At 39.2% G+C, this 12,438-nt stretch overlaps 1 protein-coding gene across 1 annotated transcript; it reads left to right on the top strand.

Moving 5' to 3' along the window:
* The first annotated feature begins 316 nt into the window (after positions 1-316).
* marcksl1a (MARCKS-like 1a) lies at positions 317-4,096 on the top strand. Its single transcript, XM_051647998.1, has 2 exons — positions 317-594; positions 2,798-4,096. The coding sequence occupies exons 1-2, from the start codon at positions 523-525 to the stop codon at positions 3,323-3,325; spliced, it is 600 nt and encodes a 199-aa protein (XP_051503958.1). The 5' UTR covers positions 317-522; the 3' UTR covers positions 3,326-4,096.
* Positions 4,097-12,438: the final 8,342 nt, after the last annotated feature.

The raw sequence follows: 12,438 nt of genomic DNA, 5'->3' as shown, positions 1-12,438 counted from the left end.
CATGTTCACTTAATTGTGATGTTGTGATCAATTTCAATCTTTAAAATTGTAACTATAATATTTTATCCATTATATTAAGACATGGTATGAAAATGCACAGTGAACTAGGAATGAGCCAAATGATCAATAAAATTCCTACTAAAAATCCCTAATATAGTAATATGTCAAACCAGAGGAGTAAAACTAGAGATACTGTAATCTTGTGTGTGTAGTGCTGTTGAATGGGGCATATGAAATGCTCTGGTGCAGATTGGGCAGTGTAGCTAGTGGGTGGAGTCAGGCACACAAATACTCACACTTGTAGCTGTGAAAGTCTTAGTTTGCTCTCCCCACAGAGCCGTTTGGACTTACTACCAGAAACCAGCCTTTAATTCTGTCTGCTAAGCAGTTTAAGGGAAAACACACACCAGGAATCTGATCGCTTGGTCACCGTCTGTGCTGTGTGGGTTTGAATTAGAAGGACCATCAGTGTTTTTCTTCATTTCTTCTCATTTTAACTCTTTGAAGAAGACATAAAGGAGGATGGGTGCTCAGTTATCTAAAGGTGAAGCTACAGTGGAAGGAAATGCCGTGGCTGAGAAAGCCAATGGTCAGGTAAGGGTCTATTAGTTTGCATTTAAGTATTTAAACAACCAGCTTTCTGATAAACTTGGGTGGCATCTTATCAATAGGATAACAACCCTGTTTATTTCACAATTAGATGATTGCTGTTTTTTTTTTTTTTTTTTCATATATATATATATATAGAGAGAGAGAGAGAGAGAGAGAGAGAGAGAGAGAGATTTTGTTCTTATATATATATATATATATATATATATATATATATATATATATATATATATTTGTGTGCTACATTTTTTTTATAATGTAATTAGTTATGCCAAAAATATCATGCCAGGTCTAATTGATAATTTTGTGTTTTTGTTGTGTTTTTTTTTTTACTCTTGGGTGGAATTAATTGATTTTAAAACAGCCTCTCTGTCTTTTTATATATATATATATATATATATATATATATATATATATATATATATATATATATATATATATATAATGTGTCTCAAACAGTTTTAGTTGGTTTTGTCAGTTAACAGGCAGACTCTGTGGTTGTGTTGGCGCTGAAACAGGCAGTAACCCGATTTGAGAACAAAAGGTTGCAAAGCTGCATGCAAATGATGCAGAGCGCTTCTGCTGATCTGCAAACAATGTAATGCATGCATTTGTGTGCGAATGCTTTGCCATTTCTTTAGTGACTTATTTACAATCATTCTACCCATGCCCTTTCATGCATATGCGCCCCTCCCCCAATAAAGAGAGCATTTTTCTTAATTAATGCCTTGAATAAATTATTTTGCATACATTTATACTTGTTATGAGCCTTGCACAAAGGCATAGTTACTGTATCTCAGGGCTAGTGCTCTGTGGGTACTGTATCTGAAGGGCTAGTAATCAATTTTCCAGTAATTGCAAAAAAAGAGATGTGTGTTTTTGCAGGCAGACTTTTAAATGGCTGTTTTAAATGCCGTTATAGGGTCTTTGTCTACCTTTGTCTTTGTTCACCCTGTAGCAGCTGGTCTTCCATGTTGTGAGTTATATTTTGTGGAACAACACTGCCCTCATGTGCAGTGGGTATTTAAATGATGTAGTTCTGACATTACATTCAAAGTTGGGGTGTACAGCAGTACCCACTCACATTCCTAAGAACGAAGGCATCCTGTCTTTCCCCCCTGGAAATATGGTGTTTTTTCTGCGTATTTTAAAATATGCTGTACTTTTTTTTTTTTTATCTATTTTAGCTCAACAAGTGAAGAATATTTTTCTATAAGGCGAGCAACACAGTCGTCAGGGGATTGACGGAATGGCGGATCGATCTCGATACATCGACGTTGAATCGCGAGCATCGATCCTTACATAATATCAGTACTAAGTGTTTTTAACAAGTGATTTTATTTATTTAATGCGGAAATTAGTGCATGACGAGCTTAGAAGTGTAAATAAATTAAATGTGTTGTCAAATAGTTGTTTAGGATAGGAACTATTTTCCTTCCGCTCATCTCAATATCATCATGTGGAGTTTTATTTTTTTTATTTTTATTTTTATTTTTATTTTTTTTACCCCGCTAATCAACGACGTCGCTAAAATTGGATTTGATGATGTTGAGGTTTTAGTTGCTGTTTAATTAATGATTATAATGATGTGTTTTTAAATACAATATTATTATATATCTAGAATTGCCATTTTATAGAAGTAGTTATTGATATATGTCTTGAAAGTAGGCTACTTATAATCGTATTGGACAGAAAATAAGTGGTATCATTCACTAAAAGGGCAAAATGTTGGTAAAATATGGCTTACATGTTGTGCCGACGGTTTCTAACATTCACATTCAAGAACAATTTTGACCCCTTAGGCCTACAAGGTTGTATGCTTGATTAGATCAAATGAAATCAAATAATAAATAATAATAATAATAATAATAATAATAAAGAAATGCATAATATAAAGCCACATCCTCAAGTGTCTGTTGATGTGCTTCTGTTGTTTTTACAAAATTGTCCTATTCAGCTTGTCACGTTAATAGCTTTTCATATTACTGAGCCAGTGCAGTTCTTTGTGGCATTAATAAATGTCAGTGTTTGATGAAAAGTGCCTTTGTGTTTACATTTTTATGATAAAAATTTCGGGTACAGCGTTGGGTCACCACTTGATGTCAAGAACAAAATCTGGACAATGAATCAAACCACTGCATTTAACAAAGCCTTTATCTAATCAAACCCTTTCTCCTTTTCTCTTCAGGAAAATGGCCATGTGAAAACCAATGGCGATGTCAAGCCAGAGGGAGATGCAGTCGTAGTTGATGGCAACGGAACAGCGGAGGTTGCCAAGGAGACGGAGGCAGGAGATGGCATTGAATCCGCGCCTGCCACCGAGGGCGATGGCACCAAATCTGAAGGCGAACCGACAAAGGAAACCAAGAAGAAGAAGAAATTTTCACTGAAGAACTCCTTCAAATTTAAGGGCATCCTGAAAAAGAACAAGAAAGGAAGTGAGGAAGGTGGGGAAAACGCAGCCACGCCCATTGCCGAAGACAAACCTGAGGAGAACGGCCAGGCTGCTACGGAAACCAAAGAGGATGAGCCTGCTGCAGAAGAGAACGATGAGACTCCAGCAGCACCCGAGGCAGAGGCGGAGCCAAAGGCAGAAGACTCCGCCCAGGAAGCAGAAGCTGCACCCACAGAGGAAACTACAAAATCTGACGAGACCCCCGACCCTGCTGAGACCGTGCCCACCACAACCTCGGACCCAGAGCCAGCTGCGGAGTGACCTCGCTTTGCAATGGCAACCAGACTGTTTTTCTTTATCCTTTTTCTTTTTGAGATTAAAAATATATAAATATATATAAATATTTGAGACTTGAGCCACAATCTTAAAGTTACAGCAATACTACAGAGAAACCAAGTTGTTTTTACCACATTTGCTGATAACGGTTACTAGTTCATGGTTCGTCCGGTTCTGTTCCTGATCCGTGTGTTAGTGCGGAGAACTTTGTGGTGCCACAGATTGGGCCAGGAATGCTCTGTGTGTGGATTAGAACGATTTATGGAATTTTCGCCTCAGAGGAAGAGCAGTGTTTGGAAGAGCGTGGCTGCCTGTTCACAATCTTTCTTCTTTTTTTCTTTTACACTTCATCCGATCTTTGAATTTTCAGGGCTGATGAGTGAAATGACAAATTGTCCTCTTAGGAGATGGTTGAAGGACAATGTAAATCCTCTAAAATGTTTTTTCCTTGTTTTTAAATAGCTCTACATTTCAATTTTTTAGCCCTGAAAACTGTATGGTGTCGAAAAACCTGGGAGAGTGGATAGTTTTTTAGTCTTAGTCTGTTTTTAATGTTTTTATAGTTTTATTCAGATCCATCTAGACATCTCAGAGTTTACGACAAAGGGGAATTACACCACTGCTTTTATCAAATATATATTTTTGTTCTGTTATGTCTCTGTACATACATTTTCTGACTCTTTATTTTGCTAACATTTCCAGATGTGAATAAGCTGATGTTGTAAGATTAGGCCAAATAAATGTTTGACCCCCCTCCTTCGTTTCTTGACTGTACAGTTGTTTCTTGTTTTTTCAGACTTGGAAAATTGAAGTGTTTTCCATGAGAAAGAAACAGTTATTTGAACAACACATCACATCCCCTGCCCCATGTGTGCTGAATTATTATTTTAGCTAATTTGATGATGCTTTCGACAACCAATAAGTGTAGTATCCTACTCTTAGCTCTGTTGAACACATTTTACTATGTTTAAATCGATTCCAAGGAATTGCGACGTGTCCTAGACAGATGTGATGCAAAACAGTGACAAACAATAAAAGTGATAAAATCTCTTCCATGTAAATCAGAGTTTATGTCCTAACCAGCAGCAATAAGCAACAAGATATTTTGTTGTTGGTTGCTTGGTATCTGTGTAGTTAAAAACTAACTTAGCTTGTTAATTAACTTGGCTACAGTTGCCTTGTCCTGAAGTTTTACATGCTATACTCTACATAAAAATATTTTAAACAACATTTTGCTTATTATTTTATAATTATTACATTCTGCTTTTATTAATTGGGAGACGACATGCCATATCTGTACTTTTTAATTGTAAAAATTCACTTGTGTTTTAGGACTATTTAAAATAAACTGGTGAAAGCAAAAAGGTGTTTAGAAATGGTTAAAATAAACTTAAAAAGAAATGGTGACTAGTTACATGCCATAAGGCAGACATACATTTTCCCTTACACATTTATATACATTTAAAGGTACATTTTTGATAAGAAGTCCATGGCCATGTCATGCATCAACTACCTATCTGTCTGCAGCATTGTGCATAGCTCTAACCACACAATAAACTCAAAATATTATTTTCAAACTTACAGTCCTCATTAAACATCAAGCAAGGAGAAATATGGTGGAAAAGGAGAGATTGGTTGTTGAGTTCGAGAAACATCATTATATGACATATCCCACAAGCAAAACCCAAAAACGGATGCCCTTGGAGAAGCATCACAGAAGTCATGAAAATATCCACCTTATTTTTCAGCAAAACTAGGGTGCCACAATTATCAACCACGAATGTGGACCACTTCCGGTATATAAGCCACTTCCAGCTATTTTAGCTATACAAAAATACTGCTTTTATGCTGCTTTATATTACAGGCTGGCAATAAATGTTGACATATTATCAGAATCAGAATGAGCTTTATTGCCAAGTATGCTTACACATACAAGGAATTTGTCTTGGTGACAGGAGCTTCCAGTACACAACAATACAAAAACAGCAACAAGACATTTAAATAATTAAAATTTAATAAAAAATAGATAAATATTGAAAAGAAAAAGTATATACAGAATACACAATGGACAATATATATATATATATATATATATATATATATATATATATATATATATATATATATATATACACACACACACACACACACACACACATACATACATACATATACACACATATACACATACATATATATGAATACTGTATATATACATATACATACATACCTACATACACACACACATACACATACGTAGTGCAAATCTAATTACAAATCGGTTATATACAGTGCAAGGGAATGTAATGGCGGGAGAGGTAGGATGTGTTGGATAATATAAAAAGACTAAGCTGTGTATTGCAAATTAATTATTGCTTAAAGGGACAGTTTTATCTGTTCATGAGATGGATAGCCTGGGGGGAAAAAAATGTTCCTGTGCCTGACAGTTCTGGTGCTCAGAGCTCTGAAGCGTCGGCCAGAAGGCAACAGTTCAAAAAGGTAGTGGGCAGGGTGAGTGGGGTCCAGAGTGATTTTTTCAACCTTTTTCCTCACTCTGGAAGTGTATAGTTCTTGAAGGGGGGGCAGGGGGCAACCAATAATCCTCTCAGCAGCCTAAACTGTCCTTTGTAGTCTTCTGATATCCGATTTCGTAGCTGAACCAAACCAGGCAGTTATAGAAGTGCAGAGGACAGACTCCATAACTGCTGAGTAGAACTGTATCAGCAGCGATTATGGCAGGTTGAACTTCCTCAACTGGCGAAGGAAGTACAACCTCTGCTGGGCCTTTTTCGCAATGGAGTCAATGTGGGTCTCCCACTTCAGGTCCTGTGAGATGGTAGTGCCCAGGAACCTGATTGACTCCACTGCTGACACAGTGCTGTTTAGAATGGTGGGGGGGGGGGGGGGGGTCAGTCTTGGGGGGTTCCTCCTAAAGTCCACAATCATCTCCACCGTTTTGAGCGTGTTCAGCTCAAGGTTGTTTTGACTGCACCAGACAGCCAGCTGTTTAACCTCCCTTCTGTATGCACACTCATCATCATCTCGGATGAGGCCGATGACAGTGGTGTCATCTGCAAACTTCAGGAGCTTGACAGAGGGGCCCTTGGCGATGCAGTCGTTGGTGTAGAGGGAGAGGAGTAGTGGGGAGAGCACACATCCCTGGGGGGCACCAGTGCTGATTGTACAGGTGCTGGAAGTGAATTTCCCCTGTCTCACAAGCTGCTGCCTGTCTGTCAGAAAGCTGGTAATCCACTGACAGATAGACGTGGGAACAGAGAGTTGGTGTAATTTAGTCTGGAGAATAGCTGGGATGATGGTGTTGAAAGCCGAACTGAAGTCCACAAAAAGGATCCTTGCATATGTCCCTGGTATGTCCAGATGTTGCAGGATATGATGCAATACCATGTTGATTGCATCATCCACAGACCTGTTTGCTCAATAAGCAAATTGAAGGGGATCTAGAAAGGGTCCAGTGATGTCCTTCAGGTGGGCCAACACCAGTCTCTCAAATGACTTCATGACCACAGACGTCAGGGCGACAGGTCTGTAGTCATTAAATCCTGTGATTTTTGGTTTCTTTGGGATGGGATGATAGTGGAACGTTTGAAGCAGCATGGGACTTCACACTGCTCCAGTGATCTATTGGAGATCTGTGTGAAGATGGGGGCCAGCTGGTTAGCACAGTATCTAAGACATGTAGGTGAAACGCCATTTGGGCCCTGTTCTTTCCTTAACCTTTGTTTTCGAAAGACACGGCACACATCATCTTCACAGATCTTAAGTGCAGGTTGAGTAGCAGGAGGGGGGAGGAGGGGGATTGCAGGAGGTGTTGGTGTTTACGTGAAGTGAAGTGAAGGTCAGAGTGGGTGTGGGGTGTGAGATTGGACCTTTCAAATCTACAGTAGAACACATTCAGGTCGTCAGCCAGTTGTTGGTCCACCACAGGGTTGGGGGCAGGAGTCGTGTAATTCGTAAACTGTTTCATGCCACTCCACACTGATGCAGGGTCGTTAGCTGAAAGCTTGTTTTTCAGCTTCTCAGAGTATCTTCTTTTAACCACTCTGATTCCCTTATTCAGTGTGTTCCTGGCCTGATTGTACAAGACTTTATCCCCAACTCTGTAAGCATCCTCTTTGGCCTGACGAAGCTGCCTGAGTTCTGCTGTAAACCATGGTTTGTCGTTGTTAAATGTTAAATAAGTCCTAGTAGAAATGCACATATCCTCACAGAAACTGATATATGATGTTACAGTATCTGTGAGCTCATCCAGATTGGTGTCTGCAGCTTCAAAAACACTCCAATCAGTGCAGTAAAAGCAGGCTTGTAGTTCCAGCTCTGCTTCGTTGGTCCATCTCTTTACAGTCCTTACTACAGGCTTAGCAGATTTTAATTTCTGTCTGTAGGTTGGAAGAAGATGAACCAGACAGTGATCAGATAGTCCCAAAACTGCTCTAGGATCAGAGCGATATGCATCCTTTATTATTGTGTAGCAGTGATCCAGTATATTTCTGTCTCTGGTGGGGCATGTAATGTGCTGTTTGTATTTGGGCAGTTCACGTGTGAGGTTTGCTTTGTTAAAATCCCCAAGAATAATAATAACTGATTGGTATTGTTGTTCTGTGTCTGTGATTTGATCAGCCAGCTGTTGCAGTGTGGCATTCAAACACGCGTTTGGCGCGATATACACACTCACCAGAATAAACGAGGAAAACTCCCGCGGTGAGTAGAAAGGTTTACAGTTAATAAAGAGCGCTTCCAAATTAGGACAGCACATCTTCTTTAACATCGTTACATCTGTACACCAACTTTCACTGATGTAAAAGCATGTTCCACCGCCTCTCGTTTTCCTCATTAACTCTGCGATGTGATCCGCTCTGAACAGCTGAAAGCCTGGCAGATGTAACGTGCTGTCCAGAATGGTTTCTCTCAGCCAGGTTTCTGTGAAGCGCAAGGCAGCAGATTATCATCAGTTACAATTTTCATGAACTCATTGGTTTTGAGCGCATATAGTTTTACCGTTTATCACATTATGCCATCGTTTAATGGCAGAATGAATGAAATCAGGCACCGACATGGACAATCCTGGGTGCCGTCTTGACACGCCTCCACAAACTTTACACAACCAGCAGAGAGAAGAAAGATGCAGGCATAATGCTGCTTCAACTTTCTTTGCACCAAAACTGCATCTTGTTTCATCTTGGCAAAATAATAAGTGCATTTTACTCTCCGTTCTTGTCAGAGAGCATTCTCAATTTCTTAGCGGTGCATAGTGAACAAACAGGCAGATCTCACATTCAGCATGGCTTATGAAACATCGCCTTTGGAAATAAATAAAGGCATTATCGGAGGTTATGCAGATACATATGAATGGAGGTTTACATGAAGACAAGAAAGACTAGATCGTCACAATCTCGGTAAAGAAAGAAGTAGATTTTTTTACAGTCTCTTCAATACAACAACACACAGCAACAAGTGAATGATTTACTTACTCTTTTACTATAAATGCCGACGTTACAAAATTATCTGACATTGGCACATAATTCTGCGTTACATTCTGTGGTTGTGTGATAGTTTATAAGCCCATATCACTAAATTCTGGTATTATAACCTTCTAGTTATTTACACTGAGGTCAATTCTAGCGGAACTTTCTCACATTCGCCAGAAATTCAGCCGCTGTTTACTTCCGCGTTGCAAAATAAGGTGGATAAGGTAGGTGTTTTTTTAATTTTACGCGTTTAGCTGTGACGACTCGTCCACGTGCTGTTCTGATTGGCTGTTACACAGAACGTTGTCACATCATGTCTGGTTATGTCACAGACGGTTATGTTCAGATGAAAAGGAATAAATGTTTGTAGTCTGGCTACCCTGAGGAATCTACCTTCAAATTTCTGTAAAGAAACGGATTGGACAGAAAAGTCATTGAGGGTAAGGTTTTGAATAATGACAGGTCATGCCTTGAAATTAGTGACATGAACCTATAACAAACAAATTTAAAACCTTGGCTGATGAAAGGGTTTACTGAGAGTTCTGTAATGAAGAAAAGTGCACATACACTGTGTAGCCCCAAGCAGCAATCGTCAGGGTCAAAGCCGATTGGAAAATTGGAGAAATTACCACAATAGAGTGCACTTATTCAGCTGGATTCTGGAAGTATTTTTCCCATATACTTTTCATAAAATCCTTCATGAAAGAGTTGTAAGACATGAGCCAAACCAACCAGCTCCAAGGTAAATCACAATATCACAAACTTCTTTATGAGACAAAAAAGTATTTGAAAATCTGACAAAAAGGCAGAGGTACACATAGGCGTAATATATGGGTGGGATGGTTAGGACATAGCCCTACCACTTTTTGCCTTTGCCAATTTTGTCTCCATCACTTTTTGAAATAGCTTTTGTCAGGTACGTGTCTAATGCCAGAGAAACATTTTCAGTTCTTAAACAGGAGTTTCCATTTTGTTTGTGTGTGTTATAATAAGTGGTGATCCAGCACTGAAGTTTGCTATTTTTTAAATATTTTTAAAATAAAAAACTTTACCATGAGACCAATCAGTCAGTCTGGCTAAAATGTACTGATGTATGTATTTATCCACTGAGTAACAAAATCCAAGTAGGCCTACTAACAGTGCCTGATTAGTACGGATCAAGTTATTAAATTAATTATGTGAAATATTTTTGGAGCTCTTAAATTGGTCCTCAAGACTGTTTGTTTATCAAAACAGAAAAACATTATTTGACATTATCTGCACATAACCTAATGAATATTCATGAGCACTTTGTGACATCGGCCCACCCTCCAATGGGTTTATTTCAGTTATAATGTCCCTTTTGCTTACATATAAATAAATTATCTCCCAGCTAATGCTGTTAATTATACAGGGGACCTTTTAACTAGGTATATTAAAAAATATAAATTTTAATAATTACATTTTATTACTTTTTCATAATTTTGGTCATATTTTGGCTTTTTAAAAATGAACAAATAAATGTATTCAATCAATAAATAAGATGTTACACCAATCAGCCACAACATTAAAACCACCTGCCTAGTATCATGTAGGTCCCCCTTGTGCTGCCAAATCAGCTCTGACCTATCGAGGCATGGACTCCACAAGACCTCTGAAGGTCTAGCAACAGATCCTTTAAGTCCTGTAAACTGCGAGGTGAGGCCTCCATGAATCGGACTTGTTGGTCCAGTACATCCCATAGATGCTCAATTGGATTGAGATCTGGAGAATTTGGAGGCCAAGTCAACACCTTGAACTCTTTGTCATGGTCCTCAAACCATTCCTGAACAATTTTTGCAGTGTGGCAGAGGGCGCATTATCCTGCTGAAAGAGGCCACTGCCATCAGGGAATAGCGTTGCCTGAAGGGGTGTACCTGGTCTGCAACAATCTTTCAGTAGGTGGTACGTGTCAAAGTAACATCAACATGAATGCCAGGACCCAAGGTTTCCCAGCAGAACATTGCCCAGAGCATCACACTGCCTCCGCCGGCCTGCCTTCTTCCCACTGAGCATCCTGCTGCCATCCCTTCCCAAGGAAATGATGCACACTCACCCAGCTGTCCACATGATCTAAAAGAAAACAGGATTCATCAGACCAGGCCACCTTCTTCCACTGTTCCAAGGTCCAGTTCTGATGCTCACGTGCCCATTGTAGGCGCTTTCGGCAGTGGACAGGGGTCAGCATGGGCACTCTGACCGGTCTGCGGCTACGCAGCCCCATACGCAGCAAGCTGTGTAATCTGACACCTTTCGATCATGGCCAGCTTTAAGTTTTTCAGCAATTTGTGATACAGTAGCTCTTCTGTGGGATCGGACCAGACAGGCTAGCCTTCGTTCCCCCCTCGCATCAATGAGCCTTGGGCGCCCATGACCCTGTTGCTGGTTCACTGGTTGTCCTTCCTTGGACTACTTTTGGTAGGTACTAACCACTGCATACAGGGAACACCCCACAAGACCTGCCGTTTTGAAGATGCTCTGACCCAGTCGTCTCGCCATCACAATTCGGCCCTTGTCAAAGTCACTCAGATCCTTACGCTTGCCTATTTTTCCTGCTTCTAACACACGAAATTCAAGAACTGACTGTTCACTTTCTGCCTAATATATCCCACCCCTTGACAGACGCCATTGTAATGAGATAATATATTATTCACTTCACCTGTCAGTGGTTTTGTTGTTGTGGCTGATCAGAGTATATTTCATATATTATTTTTGTTACATATTTATTGTTAAATTGCATAATTTTTACTATTTATAAGTATTTACATAGATTTCTTGAACACATGCTAAAACCAGTACTGTCTCTTTTTTAAAAAAAAAGGCATTTCTGTAAAGAAGGTCTGTAGAAGATGTTAATGAGAAAGGACTCGAATGACTTTACCTCATCTGTGAGATGCATGATTAGAATTAAATGTTTTTTTTTCTTTTTTTTTTTTTTTATCAACAACTGACTGTAAAGAACAGAAAGGGTATTAAAAGAGAGACCGTATTCAATGACAAATGGGTTGCATGGATCTCGTCTTTGACACACATTACACGGAACAACTTTTACTCACAGCATGCTGTGAAAGGATCTCACTGCTGAACACTTCACGACTAAACTACACAATTACTGGTAAGTGTAACGTAAAAATTTACCAGCCAGTGGCAAATATATTCACTTTATTCGCATAGCGCGAAATTTGGTTGCAAATGTGAGTGATTTCCTCTCATTGTAGTAGAGGGTTGCGCATTGAGTGAAAGATCGATCTTGGGATATAAGAATCGATATCGAGATCGTTCAAATGAAGATTGCGATTAATCGAAAAAACAATATTTTTACCCACGCCTAAAAGTTGTTTACCATGAATTCCTCTATCAAACACGATTTTAAAACAGTGAAGTTGAATTAACGCAGAACAACCTCAGAGCTCACTGTAGGTCTGTCTTTAAAGGTTTATAAGGTTATCGTGGAAAATCATTTGGAAGCACAGATCCTGATGTTGTGGATACAGTTGTTTTCAACTTCTTTTGCCAGAGTTACTGTTGTCCATTTTTTCCAAGACTTGTGAATTCTGGACCTTGTGCTCACAAAGTAATGGTACTGGTCAATTA

This window comes from Myxocyprinus asiaticus, chromosome 21, assembly GCF_019703515.2.
Source record: "Myxocyprinus asiaticus isolate MX2 ecotype Aquarium Trade chromosome 21, UBuf_Myxa_2, whole genome shotgun sequence".
Taxonomy (NCBI): Eukaryota; Metazoa; Chordata; class Actinopteri; order Cypriniformes; family Catostomidae; genus Myxocyprinus; species Myxocyprinus asiaticus.
This window is presented reverse-complemented; position numbering and strand designations above follow the sequence as displayed.

Excerpts from the sequence above, each read along its gene's own strand:
- marcksl1a (XM_051647998.1), top strand. The coding sequence starts at position 523 with ATGGGTGCTCAGTTATCTAAAGGTGAAGCTACAGTGGAAGGAAATGCC. Across the intron at positions 595-2,797 it reads CTGAGAAAGCCAATGGTCAG|GAAAATGGCCATGTGAAAAC; the intron begins GTAAGGGTCTAT and ends TTTTCTCTTCAG.